General features: G+C 43.7%; 3 protein-coding genes and 1 long non-coding RNA gene across 4 annotated transcripts in view; 1 reads left to right on the top strand and 3 right to left on the bottom strand.

Annotated features, from left to right (window-relative positions):
- The window catches only part of LOC144464766 (uncharacterized), a 130,961-nt gene that overhangs the window by 55,761 nt on the left and 49,116 nt on the right, over positions 1-26,084 (top strand). The window lies entirely within an intron of this gene.
- Positions 2,707-3,793, bottom strand: LOC117269341 (olfactory receptor 5B17-like). Its single transcript, XM_033646302.2, has one exon. It carries the CDS (start codon positions 3,754-3,756, stop codon positions 2,806-2,808), a length of 951 nt encoding a protein of 316 aa, XP_033502193.1. The 5' UTR covers positions 3,757-3,793; the 3' UTR covers positions 2,707-2,805.
- On the bottom strand, positions 8,883-9,833 carry LOC117269351 (olfactory receptor 5B17-like). The gene has a single exon (XM_033646312.2). It carries the CDS (start codon positions 9,831-9,833, stop codon positions 8,883-8,885), a length of 951 nt encoding a protein of 316 aa, XP_033502203.2.
- On the bottom strand, positions 16,922-19,309 carry LOC117272470 (olfactory receptor 8G17). The gene is made up of 2 exons (XM_033651416.2): positions 18,366-19,309; positions 16,922-17,378 (listed from the first exon to the last, which is right to left on the bottom strand). The coding sequence occupies exons 1-2, from the start codon at positions 19,265-19,267 to the stop codon at positions 17,291-17,293; spliced, it is 990 nt and encodes a 329-aa protein (XP_033507307.2). The 5' UTR covers positions 19,268-19,309; the 3' UTR covers positions 16,922-17,290.

The following is a 26,084-nucleotide window of genomic DNA, read 5'->3' as shown; positions in this document are numbered from 1 at the left end:
ACTGACCCCTCTGCCACCAGCAGTGGAGGTCACCTGCTTGTTGACCAAGCTGCAGCCTCCAAGGCTGAAAAATGACACTTTAGGGGCCTCACACACACGCCGTGTCTCTCGTGTGCTCAAATTCATTGTTTTTGTGATGTAGACGCGTGGCAGGTGTGCTCATACGCCACAGCGATACTGTCGCGGTGCGCACACGTTCCTGAGTGGCTGTTTTTCAGGGCGTGACACCTGCACCATGACGCAAACATGTTCAACTTTTGAAGTGTACGACCCCTAAAACTGCAGTTCCTCAAACGGCCACTTGAGGCTGGCTCCTAGAGCGAGTCAGTCAGCGCAGAGTGGAGCAGGATTGACTCTTTAAACCCAGAAATGAGTCAGCATTATATTAGCAGAGGACAAAGTGTCTGTCAGGTTGACACTGAATAACTAAGCACCGATTAGAGATGTCGTTAAGATTTGAATGATACTACTACACTGCTTATTGATCCAGTACTTTAAGGGTACTGTAATCAGTTCCTATTTGATGTGTTTAGAGTGAGAGTGGGTTGACCAGGTGCCAGACTGTAAGCAGCATCCAAGAGAGAAAACTGCACATTCTGCACATGGCTGACGTGTTTGCAGACAGTAACCAACAATCCAGGTGAGCAGACCTGTCATGTCTCTCCTGAGTCCTCCGGCTTTATGGAAGGTTGATACTGAAACCCTGTAACATAAAGTGGGGTCGGCAACCTGCGGCTCTGTAGCTTTGCTCCAGTGGCTCTGTGTGGCCTTGACAAGAAATTATATGTTAATGAACAACAATTATTTTGAACTGGTACCTGCGGTTATTCCACAGGCTAGTTAATAACATGTCGGGCAGGAAATCCAAAGTGTGGGATCATTTTGAGAAGGTGAAGGACGAACCCAAGGTGATATGTAAACTCATCTTCATTGGTCGACTACAAACATGACGTATCATGTGAAACATGGAAGTAGCTACATGCCCATTAGCCCACAGCGTCATTAACAGGCGGCTCGCTCAGTGTGTGACGTGCACTTGGAGATAAAATATAGGCCTATATTAATGAAGGTTCATTAGTACGGTTTGTATTTCTCTGTAATGTAGCACAGTGTTAACAATGTTACTGATACTATTCTTTCTCACACCTTCAACTCAAACCACCAAAATATATCATTTAATCATTACATTCATATCAGAAACATGCAGGAGACTAGTCCACTGATGGACCCTGATGAGGACTGTTGGTCCACTGATGGACCCTGATGAGGACTGTTGGTCCACTGATGGACCCTGATGAGGACTGTCGGTCCACTGATGGACCCCGATGAGGACTGTCGGTCCACTGATGGACCCTGATGAGGACTGCATTTCTAATTTTTTTTTGGGGGGGGGGGGGGGGCAGCCGTATTGCTTGGACAGATTTGTTTGCTTTCAACGCTGCAATGTTAAAGTACCAAATAATCATAAATCACTCACTGGAGAGAAACAACTTTGTGATGAAACATAAAAATGAACGTTCATTTAGAACTAATACTGTGATGAGGCTCATTTAGACCTTATAGACTGTGTTACCTTTATCTTAATAAACAAAATGTCTCTTTTGATATTGAAGTTTTTTGACCCCTGATTTAAAGGACAACTTCGGTATTTTTCAACCTGGGCCCTATTTCCCCATGTGTATGTGTGCGTATGATTCATAGGTACAACTCGTTCAGTATTGAAGGAGGTGGATGCAACCGGAGCCGCGAAACAAGCTAAAACAGTAACGGGGGCAAATGCGTCCCGTAAAAGTTTGCACATTAAAAGTGTTTTTTTTCGCCACTGACCAGTTCAGATCGCCAGTGCTATGAGTGGAGTCAGCTGTCAGTCAGTGTTGGAGCAGAGAGGGGGAGGGCGTCCCCGCTCAGTACTGTAAGTGAGTATGTGTGTATGAAGTGTGTGTGTTTTCACCACTGACGGGTTCAGATTGCCAGTGCTATCTCTGTAAATAGCATACTAGCCTTTCCCTTACCTCTGGGCTGTGTGATGTCACGAGCTTTGCTCCACTGTGTCTGTAGCTCTCTCTACTCGTGGGACAGCTGTTTTCTTGAGATAGAGGTGTTTCGGGATTGGATGTCTTCTCTTCTTTGGCTGGCAGTAGTCATCTTGGGAGAAGTGAGCACTGCAGACCCGATGGTCTGCAAGGCGCAGTGTCTGGACAGGAGTGTTAGCATCCATTTGTAGCACAACTAGCCACAACTTCAGCATCTCGCCGTCCGACAAAGGCAGCCTATGAAAGCTGTACGGGGAGTTGCGCGACATCCTGTTCTTGCGTTCGGGAAAAAGGCCCGTTTATTTGAGCACTCCAAAAACTCCAGTAACACTCCAGGGGGTAGCACGTAAAAGACTCCGTCCCAAACTCTGACTCTTCTAGCTTAACACACACACTTCACACACACATACTCACTTACAGTACCCAGTGGGGCCGCCCTCCCCCTCTCTGCTCCAACACTGACTGACAGCTGACTCCACTCATTCACAGTCACCACTGCCCCAGGGCCGCTACCATATGCTATTTACAGAGATAGATAGATAGATAGATAGATAGATAGATAGATAGATAGATAGATAGATAGATAGGCGAGGAAGAAAACAGGCTGAATTTTGGAATGATGTCATTGAATAAAGTTTAATTTATAACCAGAAAATGATGAACATGTGTTTTATTCCTCGGCCCTGCTGTAACATGAGGTCAACATGATCCACTCAGATATTAATATTATATCCTGTAAACATCCTGTGCTCAGCCCTCTGATCACACTGCATCATTTTACATCCATCAGAGATATTTTATTGTGGTGGAACAGATTCATAATCTTCTGTCGGACCTCTTTGATCTGCAGCCCATAGATAACAGCGTTCAGAGCCGGCAGGACGACGTGTCCCAGGACAGCCGCCACTTTCCTGTGGTCTGCCAGCTGAGGGAAGCGGTGCAGGATGACGATGATGAAGCCCGACACCAGGAGTATGAAGTACACAGCCAGGTGGGTGGCGCAGGTCTGCAGCGCTTTGCTGTTCAGCACCTTGTTCTTACTGCACAGACACACTATGGCGATCCTCAGGTAGGTGAGCGTGACGCTGCCGATGGACGAGCCCAGCAGGAGCACCGTGTAGCCGAGGCCGTAGATGTTGTTGATGAGGACGCTCTCACAGGACAGCTTGAACAAGGAGGCGTTGTCACAGAATAAGTTAAAAACCACTGACCTGCAGCGCGACAGGCGGACGCTGAGGCCCACGAGGATCGCCACCATAAACAAAGCCACCGCCCAGGCCGACACCGACAGTGACACCACCCTCCTGTTGGTCATGATGGTGGCGTACCTCAGGGGGTTGCAGATGGCCACGTAGCGATCGAAGGCCATGATCATGAGCACTGTGTGAGAGGCGCTCGCATGGAGGTGAACACAGAAGGCCTGAGTGGCACAGTGGACATAGTGAATGTTCCGCTCTGAGTCTGAGGTCAAAAGATCTCTGAGGACGTGAGGGACGATGATCGTCGCCCCAAAAACATCATTAATGCTCATGTTGCAGAGGAGCAGGTACATGGGCTGCTGGAGGCTCCTGCTCCTGAAGATCAGCACCACCAGGCCGACATTTGACACCACGATGAAGATGTAAACTAGGAGGAGGAGGATGAAGGCAGGAGTGAAGGACTGGGAGGTGACCTTTAACCCCTCCAGGATCAGAATATCCCCACCAAACGTGCTGTTTGCCATCTGTCACACAGCAGTGGAGACTTCTGGCCACAGTTATTTAGAGTTATAGTTACAGGAAAGCAACAAGATTTCACTTCGACCCTTAATAAAGTTATAAAATAACTAAATAAAAATATAATAAAAATAAAGTTTTCACAGTTTTTCTATAAAGCTTCAGGTTACAGTTAAATAATCTGACACAGAACTGTGTTACTGTGAATCTGTTCAAAAGACATTCAACATGCTGTCACTGAATCTTCTCTCCTTGTAATGTACAGTTGATTCACCAAAATCACATCAACAAAATAAACATCTCTTCACTTAAAATGACATTTCAACATTTTAAAAACATCCCAATAACAGTGTTTGTAAGAACAACGTATGAAGAGTTCTTATTTCCACAAAAGAAGACTGTTTCTGCAAAGACACGAGACACGAGTTTTGCAATCTGTACAGCACTTCCTCTGTCATCAGAGCTGTAAATAACATCAGGAAAAACTCCTAAAAACATCACTGAAAGGGAAAAAGAACAGAAGCAACCACAGACAGATGAGCTGAGGAGAGTTCACTCTTTCAGGATAAATCAGATACATTAGTGTTGAATTTTTAAATGTCATTTTTCCGTCCTGTGATCACAAACTAACCTCCAGTCTCCACGAAAGCGTTAGAGAGAAGGCAGAAACAGAGACACACAGAAAACATGGCAGATATATCCACAATCAACTGTTTGAAAGCTTAAAGATGAGTAAAGTTTTGTGACAGACATCTCTCTGAGCTCTTATGAGCCGCCGCAGTGACTCTGTCTCTCAACATGCTGTCAAGTCACCAAACACAGTGACATTCAGATGAGCACAGAGCGAGGCGGCTGCTGAGGGCAGAGCGCTGACACAAACCTCCCTCCACCTCAGACCAGAAGTGAAACTGCACACACACTTTTATCTGGTGCATTAGTGGACGTCAGCTGCAGCATCACATGCTGACAGGTCAACTGTTGCTGAGCAACCACTGATGCAGAGTTCAGAGCAGCATTACATCAGCGGGTTCAGCTGAGTGGTGTGACAGTGTCACAGATATGGTTCATAACGGGCCTGCCACGACTCGTGTTCAGGTCAGAGGGTCAGTATCAGGCCATGAAGTGCTGTTCAAGTTTACTGTTAGGTGGTGACCTCGCTTGGCCGTGACGACAGAGTAAAGGAGAAGAGAGAGAAAGTCCACACAGAGTGGGTTGGAGCGAAGGAGGGGTGGTGGATGGGTACGACAGTCTGTATCTCATGTGAAGCCAAAAGACAGCGCTGATGTATTTTAACCAGAGATGTTGTTTAAGTGATGTACAATGGAAAAATAACTGTGTTGTTTTTACACCTAACCCAAAAAAAGAAACCTAACGACACTGTGAGTGTTTGATCGGTCTTTGAACTCACCTGCAAGAAAAAAAAGTTCTCAAACCACCGATATGTTACATTTGTACATTACTTCCAACAACGCTGTGGTGAGGTTCAGTTTACGCACAACAACCACTTGTTCATGATGAGGAAAAGATCATGTTTGTGCTTGAAACCCCCACATATGACTCACACGCTGCTGGGAAACACTCACGATCCATCCCACACGGGCTGAAGGAAAGAGTCGCCAAAAGACAACCAGTGGTGTTTTGGCAATCGTTTCACCAAAGTGACGCACCTTTTAATACTAATGACTTCTTGTTTTTTGAAAGACTATATTATCTATAGCTAACCATTGTATGATTATTATGATTATTATATTTTAAAAAAATCATAGCAGCATTTCTAAAGTGATGTAGTATCTGAGCTGACTGTCACCAGGAGGTGGAGGGGATGGTGGATGGTGTGACACCTGCCGAGCTGCAGACACTGACTGGGTTTCCATCCGAATGTATCGCAAATTTTAAGCAAATTTTGTGAAAATGTGCAAAAGAAAAAGCGAATTTATGCACGTTTCCATTCATTATTGTTTTGCGAGTATTGGGAGTCAACAGGTCGAGCAGAAGGTGGCACTTCTCATGAAAAATAAAAATGCAAAAGAACACCCGTAGAAGAAGAGGGCGCCGTGAGATGACATCATTGAGCGTCTCATGTCAACAACTGATGTAAACAATTACCGGCACATCCATGACTACGACGAGATGGAGAGATTCCTTGGGAACTTCTTGGCTATTGCGAAAGCTCTCATCACACTCATATCAGCGTTGTCAGCGTAGTCTACATAATGCCGTGATGTCTGTGTTGGTTCACCAGGCAGCGCACATGATGCAGCGGTATTCAACACATCCAGTCTATTCAGGTAAGTTGTGAAATACACTCACCTGACACTGGAGTAATTACCTCTCTCCAAGTTCACACAGGTGTGTGTGTGTGAAGTAGAAGTAGGATCCGGTAGCCTACATCATTGTTTATTCACTAAATCTGTTTCCATTGCCAAAAGTCGCATTTTCCTAATATCGACACGCTGACTTTTCCACCCCCTCCAAGCGTAAAAACCTTTTTGCGATACTGTTCAACACCAACAAACAGCAAAACCAGATGTTTGTTACCAAGTCATCACTGTTTCCAGCAACTTTTTAGGCATCAACCGTGGGTGTGTTTGTAATGTAGCAACCTGTCACTGGTTTTTCAGCAACTTTTTAGGCATCAAACGTGGACATGTGTCTTTCGTAGCAACCAGTAACTGTTTGCAGCAGCTTTTCAGGCACCAAGTGTTAATGTTTTGTAGCAACCTGTCACTGGTTTTTCAGCAACTTTTTAGGCATAAAACGTGGGTGTGTTTGTTTCGTAGCAACCTGTCACTGTTTTTTCAGCAGCTTATTAGGCACCAAATGTGAATGTTTTGTAGCAACCTGTCACTGCTTTTTCAGCAACTTTTCAGGCATCAAACGTGGTCGTATGTCTTTCATAGCAGCCTGTCACTGTTTGTTCAGCAGCTTAATAGGCACCAAACGTGAATGTTTTGTAGCAACCTGTCACTGTTTGCAGCAGCTTATTAGGCACCAAATGTGAATGTTTCATAGCAACCTGTCACTGTTTTTTCAGTAACTTTCAGGCATCAAACGTGGACGTGTGTCTTTCGTAGCAACCTGTCACTGTTTGCAGCAGCTTATTAGGCACCAAACATGAATGTTTTGTAGCAGCCTGTCACTGTTTTTTCAGCAACTTTTCAGGCATCAAACGTGGACATGTGTGTTTCGTCTTGGAGCAATCTGTCAGTGTTTGCAGCAGCTTATTAGGTACCAAGTGTTAATGTTTTGTAGCAACGTGTCACTGTTTTTTCAGCAACTTTTCAGGCATCAAACATGGGCGTGTTTGTTTCGTAGCAACCTGTCACTGTTTGCAGCAGCTTATTAGGCACCAAATGTGAATGTTTTGTAGCAACCTGTCACTGTTTTTTCAGCAACTTTTCAGGCATCAAATGTGGTTGTATGTCTTTCATAGCAGCCTGTCACTGTTTTTTCAGCAGCTTTTCAGGCATCAAATGTGGACGTGTGTCTTTCGTAGCAATCTGTCACTGTTTGCAGGAGCTTATTAGGTACCAAACATGAATGTTTTGTAGCAACCTGTCACTGTTTTTTCAGCAACTTTTCAGGCATCAAACGTGGGTGTGTTTGTTTCGTAGCAACCTGTCACTGTTTTTTCAGCAGCTTATTAGGCACCAAATGTGAATGTTTTGTAGCAACCTGTCACTGTTTTTTCAGCAACTTTTCAGGCATCAAACGTGGACGTGTGTCTTTCGTAGCAGCCTGTCACTATTTTTTCAGCAACATTTCAGGCATCAAACGTGGACATGTGTGTTTCGTCTTGGAGCAATCTGTCAGTGTTTGCAGCAGCTTATTAGGTACCAAGTGTTAATGTTTTGTAGCAACGTGTCACTGTTTTTTCAGCAACTTTTCAGGCATCAAACATGGGCGTGTTTGTTTCGTAGCAACCTGTCACTGTTTGCAGCAGCTTATTAGGCACCAAATGTGAATGTTTTGTAGCAACCTGTCACTGTTTTTTCAGCAGCTTAATAGGCACCAAATGTGAATGTTTTGTAGCAACCTGTCACTGTTTGCAGCAGCTTATTAGGCACCAAACGTGAATGTTTTGTAGCAACCTGTCACTGTTTGCAGCAGCTTATTAGGCACCAAATGTGAATGTTTTGTAGCAACCTGTCACTGTTTTTCAGCAACTTTTTAGGCATCAAACATGGACGTGTTTGTTTCGTCGTAACCTGTCACTGTTTGCAGCAGCTTTTTAGGCATCAATTGTTAATGTTTTGTAGCAACCTGTCACTGTTTTTTCAGCAACTTTTCAGGCATCAAACGTGGTTGTGTGTCTTTCGTAGCAACCTGTCACTGTTTTTTCAGCAGCTTAATAGGCACCAAACGTGGACATGTGTGTTTTGTCTTGCAGCAATCTGTCAATGTTTGCAGCAGCTTATTAGGTACCAAGTATTAATGTTTTGTAGCAACCTGTCACTGTTTGCAGCAGCTTATTAGGCACCAAACGTAAATGTTTTGTAGCAGCCTGTCACTGTTTTCTCAGCAACTTTTCAGGCATCAAACGTGGACATGTGTGTTTCATATCAACCTGTCACTGTTTTTCCAGCAGCTTTTTTAGCACCAGTTATGACTGTTTCGTAGCAACCCACTGTTGTTTCCGGCAGCTTTTCAGGCACCAAATGTGGATGTTTTGTAGCAACCTGTCGCTGATTTTCCAGTGAATGGTGCCCCCAAACCCAGGTATTGCAAACCAACACATGATCTTTTCCTGACCATAACCAAATGGTCTTTGTTGCTGAACCTACAACACGTTAACCACAGCATTGTAGAAACGTAAAGTTTCCATGTATCCTCTAATTAATAACATACTCATGTAATGTATCGGTGGTTTGCAGACACGTGACGATTGTGTTGTCATTCAGGTATCATTTGAACATGACCTCTGCAGAAATTATGTCACTGATCCTTTCCACTGAAGCAGATATTTAATGTTTATATTTATGTATCCAACATGTAAGTGTTTACAGATCATGTTGAACAGTCTGTCCTGCTGCAGTCATTTCAACATGATCCACTTGGCCATCATTAGATTCTACAAGTATCCTGTGCAAAAACAAAAAACATCTGTTTCACTCAGTCATGTGATCACGTTGTTTTATTTTACATCCATTAGAGACACTTTATTGTTACGGAGCAGAGTCATGAACCTCTGTCGGACCGCTTTGATCTGCAGCCCGTAGATAGCAGCGTTCAGAGCCGGCACGATGACATATGCCAGGACAGCCACTACTTTCCTGTGGTCTGCCAGCTGAGGGAAGCGGTGCAGGATGACGATGACGAAGCTCGACACCAGCAGGAAGACATACACAGCCAGGTGGGTGGAGCAGGTCTGCAGCGCTTTGCTGTTCAGCACCTTGTTTTTACTGCGCAGACACACGGCGGCAATCCTCAGGTAGGTGAGAGCGACGCTGATGAGGGAGGAGCCCACAATGACCACGGTGTAGAGGAGGCCGTAGATGTTGTTGATGAGGATGCTCTCACAGGACAGCATGAACAAGGAAGCGTTGTCACAGAAGGGGTTGGGTATAAACCGCTTGCAGTGCGACAGGCGGACGGTGAGGCCCAAGAGGATTGCTACAGCAATGAAGGTTGCCCCCCAGGCCGCCACCGACAGCGTCACCACCATCCTGTTGGTCATGATGGTGGCATATCGCAGTGGGTTGCAGATGGCTACGTAGCGATCGAAGGCCATGATCATGAGCGCAGTGTGATTGATGTTCGCATAAAGGGTAACACAGAAGGCCTGAACCACACAGTCAATATAATGAATATAGCGCTCTGAGTGTGGCGTGAAAACATGTCTGAGGACGTGAGGTGTGACAGCTGAGGCCCCAAAGATGTCATTGACACTCATGTTGAGGTACAGCAAATACACGGGCTTGTGGAGATTCCTGTTCAGAAAGATCAGCGAAACCAAACTGATGTTTGACACCATAGCAAAGATGTAGATGAGGAGGAGGATGATGAAGGCAGGGATGGTGGACTGTGGGGAGACGTTTAACCCCTCCAGGAGCAGGATGCCATCACCTAAAGTCTGGTTTTCCATTAATGTTGAAACCTATATGAAGACATGTACAATATTTATATGTATATACATATAAATTAGGGCTGTCAGTATTAACCTGTTGATCAAGATGTGATTAAAGTTGTGTGCAACTATTTTGTCCCTTTGATGCACCTTTACTTGTAGTCCTGAATGTCTCCTTTCACTTTGAAAAACTCCCAGACGGCTCAGTGGACAATTCAAAAATAATCTGGACCTTGTGTCAAAGTAAAAATATTCATTCATTCATTCATTCATTCATTCATCCATCTTCTAACCACTTCGTCCTCTTGAGGGTCGCGGGGGGGGTGGAGCCTATCCCAGCTGACACTGGGTGAGAGGCAGAGTTCACCCTGGACAGGTCACCAGACTATCACAACCATTCACACTCACATTCACACCTACGGACAATTTAGAGTCACCAATTAACCTGCATGTCTTTGGACTGTGGGAGGAAGCTGGAGCACCTGGAGGAAACCCACGCTGACACAGGGAGAACATGCAAACTCCACACAGAAAGGCTCCCATGCCCGGGATCGAACCGGCAACCCTCTTGCTGTGAGGCGAGAGTGCTAACCACCACACCACCGTGCCGCCCCAAACTAAAAATATGATAATCGTAATAATCAGACTGATGTCGGAGGGTAACCGCATCACTAAAGATGCCAAAGTGTTATTTTGTAGTGAGTGAACCTGTGGATGAAACTAAATCAAAGAAGTTAACTACAAAACAACTGACTGCAGACCTGTGTTTGAAGTCCTGTGTGTGATTTATCCTGGCTTCATATGAGTAGAGAGAAACTGCTAATGTATACAATGTAAAATGCCATAGGCTTGTGCTAATATCGGTAGCATGTTGTATGCATGTTTGCTCGGAAAACGTGTATAGTATAAGACAGTTGTTTTGTCAGTGAACCTTGTGAGCTGTAATTGAGCCGAATTTTGTAACGTTACCTTTGTTAGATGTTGCTGTTTTTAGTGATTTCATATGAGTGGAGGAAAACTCTGCTAGCTGCTAGGCTAATTCATACAATGTCAAATGCCATAGGCTTGTGCTAATAATGTTAGCATGTTGTATTTGTGGGGACAATGTGTCCAGATAAAGACAAGTGTTTGTCTGTGAATGCTGCGAGTTATAGTGAAGCTGATTTGTGTTTGAAACTGTCTCTATAAAGCCATGTTTAATGTGTGTTTAATGTGTGTTTAACATGTTTAATGTGTGTTTAATGTGTGTTTAACATGTTTAATGTGTGTTTTGAATCAACTAAACTTTACAGCACTTCACAGAAACTCCACCACCAAGTAGTGCTGGTGTAACTGCAGAGTGACACAGACACACCACCGCACAAGTATATCATGTATCATGTAAGAGGACGTCCTCAGGTGGACATGTTGTGACCAGTCACATGTCTTAACGTCCGGGGGAACAATAGTTTGACGCGTACAGGACCTTAATGAATCAGAGAAAGACACTGAACTGGAGCTGACGAGGCTGTGACATTAACCTGAGATCACTGGATGTCAGTGAGTCATCACAGTTATATCAGAGTAACTGAACTTTCTCAACTGGAACAAACAAACAAACAAATAAACACACAAACAGCGTATTTGACAGGATAAGCACTGTGAAGTTGTCTCCCTCCTCTGCGTCCTGGTTTCAGACCACACTGTTGCAGCAATGCAGCTCTGATTTGAAATAAATCTAAAAGTCAAAGATCATAAAGTCAATTTCTTTGCATTCATTTGATTCCCAGTCAAAACACTCTGGTCAGAACTGTTTCACTCTGATAATATGGATTTTAAAACTGTTTTAAAATGCAAAATAATGGAATTTTACACGTGATTAATCACAATTAAAAAAATGAATCATTTGACAGCCCTAATATATATATCTGTGTGTCAGACTTGAAGACAACAGCAGATGAAGTACTCATGTGGGTTGCAGTATCATGGTATCCAGGAAGGTGCTCTTTGGTCAGGAAGTGTAGTACATCTTGAAAAAAACAAAATCCAAGGCAACTCTTCTCTGGTGCAAAAGTTAATAGGCCTTTATTAAATGGCTAGTTCATGATGAACATTAAAATCACCAACATGTTTCGGCCATGCTCACTGGCCTTCATCAGGCCCTGATGAATTGCACCAGAGAAGAGTTGCCTTGGATTTTGTTTTTTTCAAGATGTTTTTTTCAAGATATATCTGTGTGTATATGTCAGTGTAAGTGTCAGTGATAAAACAACAACGAGCATTACATTACACAACATGACAGCTGAGATGCAAACAGTCACAAACAGGGATGGTGATACAGACCTTATTAAGCCCACCAGTTGTTGGCCAGATGTCACTGAACTTCAATCTGTTCATTAAAATTCAGTGGTTTTCCCATCAGTTCAGTCACATTACAGTCACATTACATATAACGACCCCAGTGGTTTCCATTCAAAGACATACACAGATTTTAAACATGACGAGAGGAGAGCTCTGGAGAAAACATCACACAACAGTAACAGCTGAGTTAAAAACCATTTCAGACACGTTCTTATAAAGACAACAAGTCAAAACTTATTTTTAAACTATCAACACTTTGATTGTCGGCGTGAGTCGTCAGCTTCACTGAGAGCAACATTTCTAAAAGCTGTGAGAGTGAATGTAAAAGCGTCTGCACTCCCCACACGTCTGATTAAATCCTCCACCTCGGTGAGCACGCTGTAAAATGTTAAAGCATCTGTCCACATCACTGTTTCTGATAAGTTACATTTACAGACATGTATAGCTGCATGAAGCACGCTCCACCCTCCAGCCTCCACCCTCCGCCCCAGACCAGAGCTGGAACAGCTGCAACTCTTTTATTTAGAGCAGCGGAGGCCTTCAGCTGCAGCATCACATGCTCAGGTCATCTGTCACCTGGCAACCAGCGACTCAGCATCACCTGTGTGTCTGTGGTGATGAAATCAAAATTTAGAAATACTTTATTGATCCTGGAGGGGAAATTGTGATTTGTTACAGTCGCTACGATGTGAAAAATAGAGAATTATAGGAAGTAAAAATAAGAGTATAAAATAGAAGTATATAAATATGAAGTAATAAAAAATAAAAATAAAAGAGCACATTATGCTTCAATGTTTCACACTAAGGTATTAAGAATAAAAATATCTTCACTGTGTTGAGTCTGTAAGTGTGTAAAAATATACAGATATGTACACTGTGCTACATTACACTGTATAAACTAATGTTATATTCAGAAATATGTATTAATGAATTAAATTAAAATGAATACAATTGAAAACAACATATAGTTGTGATATATAATGAAAAACAAAATGAGGAAGCACATATTCATGCAAACAAGTTGATTAATGAGCCACAATTAAATTTCTACATCTCCAAACATATAATATGGATAAAATGTATAATTTCACTTCCAACAGACATTTCAATTCTGTCACACAGAAACATTTGGTAAGAGAGTGGAGGGCGTGATTTCCCCGGGGCAATGCGAATGGTCAGGATGTGGTTGAGAAAAGAAGCATTGTCATGATGGGACCTGATGACATGATGGCACCTGATGACATGATGGCACCTGATTACATGTTGGCACCTGATTACATGATGGCACCTGATTACATGATGGCACCTGATGACATGATGGGACCTGATGACATGATGGCACCTGATTACATGATGGCACCTGATGACATGATGGTACCTGATTACATGATGGCACCTGATGACATGATGGGACCTGATGACATGATGGCACCTGATTACATGTTGGCACCTGATGACATGATGGCACCTGATTACATGATGGCACCTGATGACATGATGGGACCTGATGACATGATGGCACCTGATTACATGATGGTACCTGATGACATGATGGTACCTGATTACATGATGGCACCTGATGACATGATGGGACCTGATGACATGATGGCACCTGATTACATGATGGCACCTGATGACATGTTGGCACCTGATGACATGATGGCACCTGATGACATGATGGCACCTGATGACATGATGGCACCTGATTACATGTTGGCACCTGATTACATGATGGTACCTGATGACATGATGGGACCTGATGACATGATGGCACCTGATTACATGATGGCACCTGATGACATGATGGTACCTGATTACATGATGGTACCTGATTACATGATGGCACCTGATTACATGTTGGCACCTGATGACATGATGGCACCTGATTACATGATGGCACCTGATGACATGATGGGACCTGATGACATGATGGCACCTGATTACATGATGGCACCTGATGACATGATGGTACCTGATTACATGATGGTACCTGATTACATGATGGCACCTGATTACATGTTGGCACCTGATGACATGATGGCACCTGATTACATGATGGCACCTGATGACATGATGGGACCTGATGACATGATGGCACCTGATTACATGATGGCACCTGATGACATGATGGTACCTGATTACATGATGGCACCTGATGACATGATGGCACCTGATTACATGTTGGCACCTGATGACTTGATGGCACCTGATTACATGATGGCACCTGATGACATGATGGGACCTGATGACATGATGGCACCTGATTACATGATGGTACCTGATGACATGATGGTACCTGATTACATGATGGCACCTGATGACATGTTGGCACCTGATGACATGATGGCACCTGATGACATGATGGTACCTGATTACATGATGGCACCTGATGACATGATGGCACCTGATTACATGTTGGCACCTGATGACATGATGGCACCTGATGACATGATGGCACCTGATGACATGATGGGACCTGATGACATGATGGCACCTGATTACATGATGGCACCTGATGACATGATGGTACCTGATTACATGATGGCACCTGATGACATGATGGGACCTGATGACATGATGGCGCCTGATGACATGATGGTGCCTGATGACATGATGGGACCTGATGACATGATGGGACCTGATGACATGATGGCACCTGATTACATGATGGCACCTGATGACATGATGGCACCTGATTACATGATGGTACCTGATGACATGATGGGACCTGATGACATGATGGCACGTGATGACATGATGGCACCTGATTACATGTTGGCACCTGATGACATGATGGTACCTGATTACATGTTGGCACCTGATGACATGATGGCACCTGATGACATGATGGGACCTGATGACATGATGGTACCTGATTACATGATGGCACCTGATGACATGATGGTACCTGATGACATGATGGCACCTGATGACATGATGGCACCTGATGACATGATGGTACCTGATGACATGATGGGACCTGATTACATGATGGCACCTGATGACATGATGGCACCTGATGACATGATGGTACCTGATGACATGATGGCACCTGATGACATGATGGCACCTGATTACATGATGGTACCTGATGACATGATGGTACCTGATTACATGATGGCACCTGATGACATGATGGTACCTGATGACATGATGGCACCTGATTACATGATGGTACCTGATGACATGATGGTACCTGATTACATGATGGCACCTGATGACATGATGGCACCTGATGACATGATGGTACCTGATGACATGATGGTACCTGATGACATGATGGTACCTGATTACATGATGGCACCTGATGACATGATGGTACCTGATGACATGATGGCACCTGATGACATGATGGCACCTGATGACATGATGGTACCTGATGACATGATGGTACCTGATGACATGATGGCACCTGATGACATGATGGCACCTGATGACATGATGGGACCTGATGACATGATGGCACGTGATGACATGATGGCACCTGATTACATGATGGCACCTGATGACATGATGGTACCTGATGACATGATGGCACCTGATGACATGATGGTACCTGATGACATGATGGCACCTGATGACATGATGGCACCTGATGACATGATGGGACCTGATGACATGATGGCACGTGATGACATGATGGCACCTGATTACATGTTGGTACTTGATGACATGATGGCACCTGATTACATGTTGGCACCTGATGACATGATGGCACCTGATGACATGATGGCACCTGATGACATGATGGTACCTGATTACATGATGGCACCTGATGACATGATGGCACCTGATGACATGATGGTACCTGATGACATGATGGTACCTGATTACATGATGGCACCTGATGACATGATGGTACCTGATTACATGATGGCACCTGATGACATGATGGCACCTGATTACATGATGGTACCTGATGACATGATGGCACCTGATGACATGATGGCACCTGATGACATGATGGTACCTGATTACATGATGGTACCTGATGACATGATGGCACCTGATTACATGATGGCACCTGATGACATGATGGCACCTGATGACATGATGGTACCTGATTACATGATGGCACCTGATGACATGATGGTACCTGATGACATGATGGTACCTGATTACATGATGGCACCTGATTACATGTTGGCACCTGATTACATGTTGGCATGTGATGACATGATGGCACCTGATTACATGTTGGCGCCTGATTACATGATGGTACCTGATGACATGATGGCACCTGATGACATGACGGTACCTGATTACATGATGGCACCTGATTTCATGATGGCACCTGATGGCATGATGGTACCTGATTACATGATGGGACCTGATGACATGATGGCACCTGATTACATGATGGGACCTGATGACATGATGGTACCTGATTACATGATGGCACCTGATGACATGATGGCACCTGATTACATGATGGGACCTGATGACATAATGGCACCTGATGACATGATGGGACCTGATGTCTGCACATGTGTTTATTGTCTGTGCTCTGCAACATGGAAAATAGAGACTGTGACATCCAGACAGTCTGAATCTTTTTTTGTTCTGTGTGAGTCGTCTGTTGTTTCGAAGTGCAGACATGACAGAATAAATGAGAGGTTTGATCTCATCCTACCAACACTTTTTTTCTCCAACTCTATTTATTGTTATTTTTTAAAGCAGAACAGTGGCAGTGGTAAAAAAGTGAAAGCAGAATTTCTGATATAAAAATATAGAAAATATTAAACAAGTCGAAACTCAAGGCGACTGTAAACAGGAGGATTTAGCAGGATGTCAGATTGACCATGTTTTCTGTCATTTAAACTCAACTAGTCAGGGGAATAACTTTAAAGTGTCCAGGTGCTGGCAGCAGCACGGGGATGAAGCCAAACACCAGTCATCTGCACACACTGTGATGCCACACAGCTGGTTCAATTCTTGTGTGGCCATCAGCAGTGATGTGGTGGTTCACTGTTACACTGTGATCTGTAGCCTTTAGCTTTTAACTATCTTTGTGTTTTTAACCTGTTGTTGCTGCTGAGTCAGTTTGACATCCTGGATATATCCTTCAGACACAGACTGCAGACCCCTCTGTCCAACTCATCCTCACTGTGACCTCGTCACATGTCCACGTTTGGTCATGGACTTTCCACGTCCACATATGACGTCCAAGGTACCCTGGGTGTGTTGGTTGTTGACGTTCTGGGACGCCGTGTCAACTTCAGCCTGTTACATGCATTGTCTGTTTTCAAAATACACTTCTGTTTTCACAGGAAATGTACAGTTTGCATACAGTCTCTTTCAAAATAAAAGCACTACGTCAGTACAACACAGCAAATTGACTTCAACAACACACACATGGTTGGGTTTGGGACAAAAAGTTTGGCTTTAGAATCTTACAGGATGTGAACACCACTGTCTCAGGTGAAAGTCGTAGTAGCTTGTTGGACCCTCCCACCTGCCCTTCTTGGACTTTCACCGCCTTAACTTTCATCTTGTCCTGCTGTGTTTCCCTCTAACGCAGCTGGGCGCTGTTAAACTATAAAGGAACCAGCCACGTATCATGCCAACGTTACAGGACGCCTTTTTTCGTTGGTTTCTGACGGAAGTCATGGCCCAAGCACCAAATTTCAACATCTTTGGAGTGAGACTGGACCCCTCTGTCTGCTGCTCTCTGGAATCAGTATTTAATTTTTTACATGTATGATAATATGTGTTCAGGGAGAGCAGTTAGTGAATGTGGGCTCCATGCTCACTCCAACAGCTTGTTGGACCATCACAAAGGGGCGGGGCTTAGCAAAAGGTCAAATATGTTGGTTTTCAGACATTTAGATTTTGAAAAGTCAAAGAACTTTCTCTGGCATCTCTACTTTTTTGCTGCATTAAAAACGTACGTCCAACTGAACTGTGACCTTTGTCAACCGTTACACCCCTAATGTACATGTATGTGTGTTTGTATGTTTGTGTGCATGACGCGCTTTGTAACTTTGTTTTAAAAGTGCTTTATGAATAAATAATTATTATTATAAAGGAAGCTATTTAAAACATATTACTTCAGACTTGAACTATACGTGTCAACATTATTCAAAATGAGGAGAAAGAAGAAGCTTCAGGACAAACAGACGAGCAGATAAATAATTCATGTATTTTGAAAGTTATTTGTGTTTATGTTAAAATGATGGTAAAACCTTTTTGGACTGAAACAGCTGTGACAGGAATTTTCGTATCTCTTTGGACTGCACGCCGTAGATGATGGGGTTAAGGCCTCCGGGGATGATGTGGAACAAAATGGCAGCAAGTTTTCTGTAGTCTGAGTGATGAGGGAAGCGGTGCAGGATGATGCAGACCATTCCAGAGAAGAACATGATCAGATAAACAAAGAGATGAGTGCTGCAGGTCTTTAAAGCTTTACTGTTCAGAGACTTGTTCTTACTCATCAGACAGACGACTGTGATCTTAGTGTAGGTGAGAACCATGGTGCCGATGGAGGACGAGAGCAGGACGACAGTGAAGGTGAGGCCGTAGACGTTATTGATGAACACGCTCTCACAGGAGAGTTTGAATAAAGAGGCGTTGTCACAGTAAGGGTTTGTGATCAGAGTCCTGCATCGGTTCAGCCGTACGGTCAGACCCAGCAGAATCCCCACCAAAACCAAAGCCACTCCCCAGGCAGACACCGTCAGCTTCATCACCATCCTGTTGGTCATTATGGCGGCGTAGCGCAGGGGGTTACAGATGGCCACGTATCTGTCAAACGCCATGATCATGAGCACAGTGTGAGCAGCGGTCCCGAACATGTGTGAGGTGAAGGCTTGGACCACACACGCGTAATAACTGATGAGGCGCTCAGACGGAGGCTTCAGCATGTCAATCAGCAAACGCGGCACCAGGAGAGAGTTCCCGAGGATGTCGTTAACCGGCAGGTTGCAGAACAGCAGGTACATGGGCTGGTGGAGGCTTCTGTCGATGACAACCAGGACGATAATGCCGATGTTGGCTATGATGATAATAATGTAGGAGAGGAAGAAGAAGAAAAAGACGGGGTACACTGACACCTCTGTGACCTTCATGCCCTCCATCTGCAGCGTGAAGCTGTTGAACGTGTCGTTTCCCATCAACCTGAAACAGAAAAGGGAAAAGACGCTGATATCTTTAAAACCGAGACAAAAGACGGACCCAAAAATTAGCAAAAATATGAGTAAAAAGTTACAAAAAAATGCCTTAAAAAAGCATCAAAAAAGAAAAAAAGGAAATGACCTGAAAAAAGTGCTTAAGAATAATAATTCTGTGACGAAATTTAAACATATACTTATGATAATTATAAATAATTTTGTGGACATTTTTCCATAGATTTTTTTCAAATCTACTGATTTCTTGCAATTTGCATAACGTTGAGTGCCAAGCTGCTCATTGCCCCATGTTTTCAAAAGAAATGAAACCAGTATGCTGACAGTTCAAAGGTTAAATACTTGTGAAAGGCATCTGAACGCAGCACAGAGAAAGTGATGTCAACCAGGCTGATGACCTACATTAACCCTTTGAAACCTGAGGACATTGGCTTGAGAGGAAGTCAATGAGCCACTTCAGAAGAAATGACCCAAAAATTAGTGAGGAAAAAAAACTTTGCCTACTTCTACTAATTTCTTGCAGTGTGTCAAGTTGCTCAGTGGCTTTTTTCCAGGATATTTTCAGAGTAAATGAAATAAAGGGTGAAATACAGGAGACAGAACAAAAAAGTGATGTTGATCCATATGCAAATGAGACACCATCTAATTAAATATTTGCTCATTTTCATACATTTCCTGAAAATAAATCTGAACACAACAAAGCCAAACTCAAAATACTTCATGTTGTCGACATATTAAAGTCAAAGGTTTTTACAGAAGACATTTTGTATATCTCTTAAATCATAAAATAGTGTCAACAGCCATTAACATTTGGTTCTATTTGACCATGTTTTCATGGATAAAAAGTTGTATAAACCAGGCTGTGAATGATACATGAACAAACTCACCTCTGTAAAGACCTTTAGAATACAGACAGGAATGAAACTGTAAAGTCTGGTGGATGTGAGAGCTGCTGAAGAGCAGATTTATGAGAAAATGGACATTAAAAATATTTTAACATTTTTAGACCAACAAAGAAAAGAAAATGAGACACTAGGGTCAAAATTTAAACGAATAGCTTCCACAGTGTAACGTCTCTGGTTGATGACTTAAATGAAGGCAGTTAAACTCAAACAATTATTTTATATTGACATGTTAAGGTTAAATAATCAAACAAGACATTATGTATTTAAACATGTTCTTGAGTTTGTTTTTTTATACATTTTCAGAACAGAAATCTGAACTAAAATTAACCTAAACATGTTTTTTGGAAGCAAAATTAGCTGAAAATCTCTCTGAACTGACCAGTGCATGAAAAACCTGTTTTCACCTGTGGTGTCTCAACTTAAATAATTAAAGCATTTAAATATTACCTTTAATTTCTCTGGCCGTGCCTGCAGTCACCAAAAACAGTCGACCTGCTGCCGGAGGAACACAACCTCTGTGTCACTTTTTAAAAGCGATGGTGACGTAACATGGAGCTGGGAGCTGTAAACAACACTGATGAAGCGACTGATGACGTCGGCAGTTCTTGTTGTTGAATAATGTAAATGTGACGGTGTCGCTGAGAAGTTGAAGAAAAGTTTCTGGGGGTCAAATATAAGGATGATTTACAGCAGGTGAATGTGACCTTCAGGAGACAGAAGAACTTTTAAACAGGCTGCAGGAAGAAAAGCTGCTTGTTTTAAAGTCAAACTTGAGTTCTGTCAGTTTCAAACCAAATATAAAAGAAATATATGTAATAATTCTACAGTCTGTCCTCAGGATTGACCTTCAGACGTGTTTCACTACAGACTGCTGCTTACTGATGACGTGTTCGTCAATCCAAAGGACTCTTTAGTATAAACTCTTCCTTTCTGCTGCTTTTAAGGAAACTTTATAACTGTCTTCAACTTTTTGATGCCAGCCATCATCTCATGCCGCCACCACAACTTTAACCTGCACGACTTGTGGCCTTACCACAGGGCAGAACATGGAGGCCGGTGTAATGTCTGGCCCAAATGTTCTCATCAGCTCATCAAGTATCACCGCTTTGTCGGTGCATCAACCAGCCTGTTCTTGTTCCAAACTTGTCAGATACCACTGATCTGTTGGTGATTTCAGAGTCAGACACCAACGCCTAAAGCAGATGATACGCTGCTGGTCAGCCAGACAGCACCCATTCTCGGAACCCATCGGCTGTATTTGGCGTCTGACTCCCGGCAGACGGCGATACAGCCTCTGGGGGCAGAGCCCTGATTTTTTTCATTTGATTTGGGCAGAGGAGGCGAATTTCTGTTTCCAACTTCCATTTATATTTAAGTAAATATGCTGAACCATTGCGATGGATTCAGAGTTTGTAGTGACAGCAATTATGTTCCGCCTTGTTAGTTCACCGCACGGAGTGTTTAACCTGGCAACAACTGCAGCCGGCTCTAACGTGATTGGTCAATATCACACGGACTACAAACAGCCTACAACCGGAAACCAGGGCTCTTCCGCTCTTCCTCCGGAGGCAAGATCTCCAGGGTTTGCCTACAGACTCTACATTCAGTGAATGTAGAGTCTGTATATAGAGACTAGACAGCACCTGTCTCCAGCCAACCTGTGTTCTTATGTGGAGTTTCACTCTTTATGCTACTTCTTTACTCTCATCAGCACATTCATCATGTGACCACAGACTCCTTGATTACGTGGGTTATAATTGAATTTCTGATGCATTACTTTTTGTAGGGTTATGTACCAACAGGGCATGAAAGGCCGTCTCTGTTTGACCATCTGGGGGAGAACATTCTGATCCTGTTAGCTTCCATTCGGCTGTTCATCTGTTGTCACGCAGCACTAGCACTGTGACGGAGTCTTCACTGGAACTGTAGCAGAGTTACAGTCATTGATGAGTGCAGGTGTTTGACGTGTTTGGAATCTGAGATGATGGGTCAAGAGTTGCTCCATCCATTTGTCTGAGACAGTCAGTACGTCTCCAGTCACAGTGAAATGGAGCCACAGTCCCAGCTGGACGAGGACATCTAACTGGTCTACTGTCCTTGTCCCAGTATACAAGCACGGGAGGGGAATCCATTTATTGAGCCAAGTATGTGCGACTCCTCTACGATAGGTGGAGATATGCCCCCTTTCAGCTTGTTAGTATTGGACCTTTTTCCTGTTGACCTATTACGTCACAGACCAAACAACGGACAAACAAGTTAGCTACGGTTAGCTAGCAGCTAACTGCTACCATGGTGGACAACTTTACAGCTCTGTACGTTTGGTCCGTCCAAAAAGTCACGGCTCTGGATGTAGATTTCTCCATGTTGTTACCGGCTTCTTCTTCTCTTACACATTTAATGCTATTGGACTTCCGGGTCAAAGCCCGGGGCGGAAACTGTGGAGCATGCTCAGAGCGCCTCGGCCAGTTTGGGTCTGATTGACTGTATACATGCAGGAGTCACATGATCTGGGTGTGTTAGTCCCACTGTGACACATTCACTGCAGGACCATTTCACTCACACTGACATGTTTACAGGGATTTTAAAAGACTGACACAATGAATCATTTTCTCTACAGTCACAAACGTCCTGAGTGTCCTTCTTGCACAGGGCACAGACTGAACCTCGGGGTAATGAATCAGTCGGAGGACTGTAGGTGAGGTTACCTGGAGGGTCAGTAGGTGTTTCTATCTGGCAAAGAGATGGTTAAAGTCTCATGAGCCGTCTCACATAACGGAAACATGGTTTGAGTTAAAGGTCAGAAACATAAAAGAAAAGCTTGTGGATGCTTTAGTGAGGTCAGAGCTCTGAGGCCATCCCTGCTGAGTAATGTCATGTAAATAAGACCTCACTGTTTCACCACTGATGTTTGTTTGCTGTTGTTAAGGTGACTATTTTGTTAATTGGTACCATCAGGAACTCTGCAGGGAAGTCTGAGCTCACCCCGACCTCCCAGCACACCACCAGCTGAACTCAATCAGCAGGCTCCTGTGAGGAGGAAAGTTCCTCTGGTTAGACTCAGCAATAACACAGAATCACCAGGAGGCTCCAGCAGCTCCAGTCGCCCCGCAGCGTCTTTACTTTTTAATTATCACCAGACTTTTGTTTCAGGACTTTTCTGGCAACTCTGAGAAAAGATTTTAAACATCACAGAATGACACAATCAGAGTCATCAGTTGCACCTGATGACTGATCGATCACAGCTGGTGGGAATCTGTATCTGCTCTGATGATACTATTCATCTCGTTTTTGCACTTTGAGCACTTTCCTGTGCCCAGATACTTTATATAAATATATATGTGTTTGCATTGGTCTCAACCTGTGGAGCTCTCTGTGGCTTTATAGCTCAGTTACATCGGTGTGCACATGTTTATTGTGCCGAAGCACTCAAGACAAACTGTTTTGTCACCCCAAGTAGGTCGACTTTCACAGCAGCCCAAAGACTTATGAGTCTGGACATTTGTGAAGGAACATTCATTTTATTTGCAGCAAAGTGTGTTTTACTGTGACTTAATGAGGACAGTAGTTCAGTGAGAGAAATAAATGTGAAGGCTGCATGGTTGTCTGTCTGTCTGTCTGTAGACTAACATATAACATGTACTGTTTGAATAAAATGTCATGAATGGGTGAAAAAAATACCTACTACCCTCAGCTTGACCTTTGACCTTTGAAGAGTTTTTTTTAAGTTGTTTAAAGAATCAAGAAGCGGTGTGAGCTGGCTGGTGATCATGAAGTATATTTGATTATCATATTTATTTCTTCTGACAGCTGAAACAAGAAGTTGCTGATTTGTTTTAATTGTTGTCACTATTCTTAATAAACGTGTGACTGAACAGTGTCACACTGATGTGTGTCTGGTCCCTGTGTACCTGTGTTATCAATGGGCTGCAGTGAGCGTGCTGGAGGCCTCACAGCTCCCAGGTGTGTCAGTGACCAACAGGTTAATAGAATTACAGCTGCAGTGAGGCGTTCAGGGGCCGACGGACAGGGAGGCGCTCTCTGTCAGTCCTCTCACACTTGATCCATCTCATCAGCTCCTGCAGGAGTGTTTTTGTCATCATTATGATTCATGTTTGGTATTTCTCACACAAACACAGCTCCAAGTGTTTTATACTGAAACGTCCAGCTGTTTTTAAGACACCAGACATGTCGCTGTTTTTCCAGCCAGGATGGTGCCACAGAGACCAGGTACCTGGACCTGATCCAAAACATAACCAAGTGTTTTTTGTGCCTAAACAGAACCACATGTTCAACATGTTCGTCCTCACTGTGACCTCGTCACATGTCCACGTTTGGTCATGGACTTTCCACGTCCACATATGACGTCCAAGGTACCCTGGGTGTGTTGGTTGTTGACGTTCTGGGACGCCGTGTCAACTTCAGCCTGTTACATGCATTGTCTGTTTTCAAAATACACTTCTGTTTTCACAGGAAATGTACAGTTTGCATACAGTCTCTTTCAAAATAAAAAGAGAACTTTAACTTCTTGGTGTCCCATAACGTCAACAGCCAACGTACCCAGGGTGCTTTGCACGTTGTATGTGGGCGTCTATGACCAAACATCAATATGTGATGAGGTCGCAGTGAGACTGTTGAGTTTAACTGACCTGCTTCATAATAATAATAATAATAATAATAATAATAATCTGTGGTTTTAGAAACGCACAAACATCTCTTCTGATGATTGAGTTTGTTTCTTCAGGTGTTGTCAGCACGTCATGTTTGCAGCTCTGTTTTTTCACAGTTTGATGTAACGTTGGATCGTTCCTTACAGGATGTCAGAGAGGATCCCAGGAGCTTTCATTACCAGCTGTAATCAGTGCGATCCTCTGAGCTCTGATCAACATATAGTCCTGCGCCGCTCTGAGCTCCCAGAGGACTAATTACCATCAGAAACTGTTGATAAGTGTTTTGTAAGGAAGCAGCTCACAGTGGACCTCATTAATGATCTCTGGTGGACCATCAGGGGGCAGTGTCGTCCCCTGAGCTCCCAACATGCAACAGTTTCAACAAACTTTGTAACCACAAACAAACACAGTGAGCTCCTTCAGCACCTCTGCTCAAGTTTGATTCAACTTTTCACAAGTAACTTTTAACATTAGAAGTTTCAGCAGCACTGTGCTTAACGTGTGGTCAGATTTAGGCAGATAAAGCTTGGTTAGTGTTAGAAGATCATGTTCTGGCACAAAGTACCCGGTTTAGGGGTCACTACACCCGCAGGAAATACATCGATGTCTCTGAACAATAATCGCTTTTTGTGGCTCTCTGCTGACAGGAAAAAAGAGAGAGCGGCCTTGGTGCATAAAAAATGCTAGAAACGTGTCCCAGAACGTCAACAGCCAACACACCCAGGGTACCTTGGACATCGTATGTGGACGTGGAAAGTCCATGACCAAATGTGGACATGTGACGAGGTCACAGTGAGGATGAGTTGACTAGATTTGTTGTCTGTTGGTGTTGAACAGTCGTCTGCAGCTAAGCTGGCGTCTCTCCTAGCTGTAAGGCCATCCTCCGTCCTCCATCCTCCGTCCTCCATCCTCCGTCCTCCGTCCTCCATCCTCCTGACGACAAAGTCAGCTCATGGACTACGTCACTTTTGAAACGCTGGTATGATGTGTACAAAATGAACATGTGGTTCACAGAAATGTACAGTGCCAACATTTTCTCTGGTGACTGGGCTGATGACTTGAAACGCAGAATTCCCATGGAGTCGTCATGGGAAATCATTCGCAAACATTTTCAGTGTTGAGACACAAACTCTGACATGAAAGTGAAGAGAAGTTGTAACTCAGTGATCTTTAACTCCTGAACTCTTTTCATCAGCAGGTTCACGGAGAGATCTCAGTCACTCAGCAACAGCT

Source organism: Epinephelus lanceolatus, chromosome 11, assembly GCF_041903045.1.
Source record: "Epinephelus lanceolatus isolate andai-2023 chromosome 11, ASM4190304v1, whole genome shotgun sequence".
Classification (NCBI taxonomy): domain Eukaryota; kingdom Metazoa; phylum Chordata; class Actinopteri; order Perciformes; family Serranidae; genus Epinephelus; species Epinephelus lanceolatus.
The sequence above is the reverse complement of the archived record's forward strand: the minus strand, read 5'-3'. Positions and strand labels throughout refer to the sequence as shown.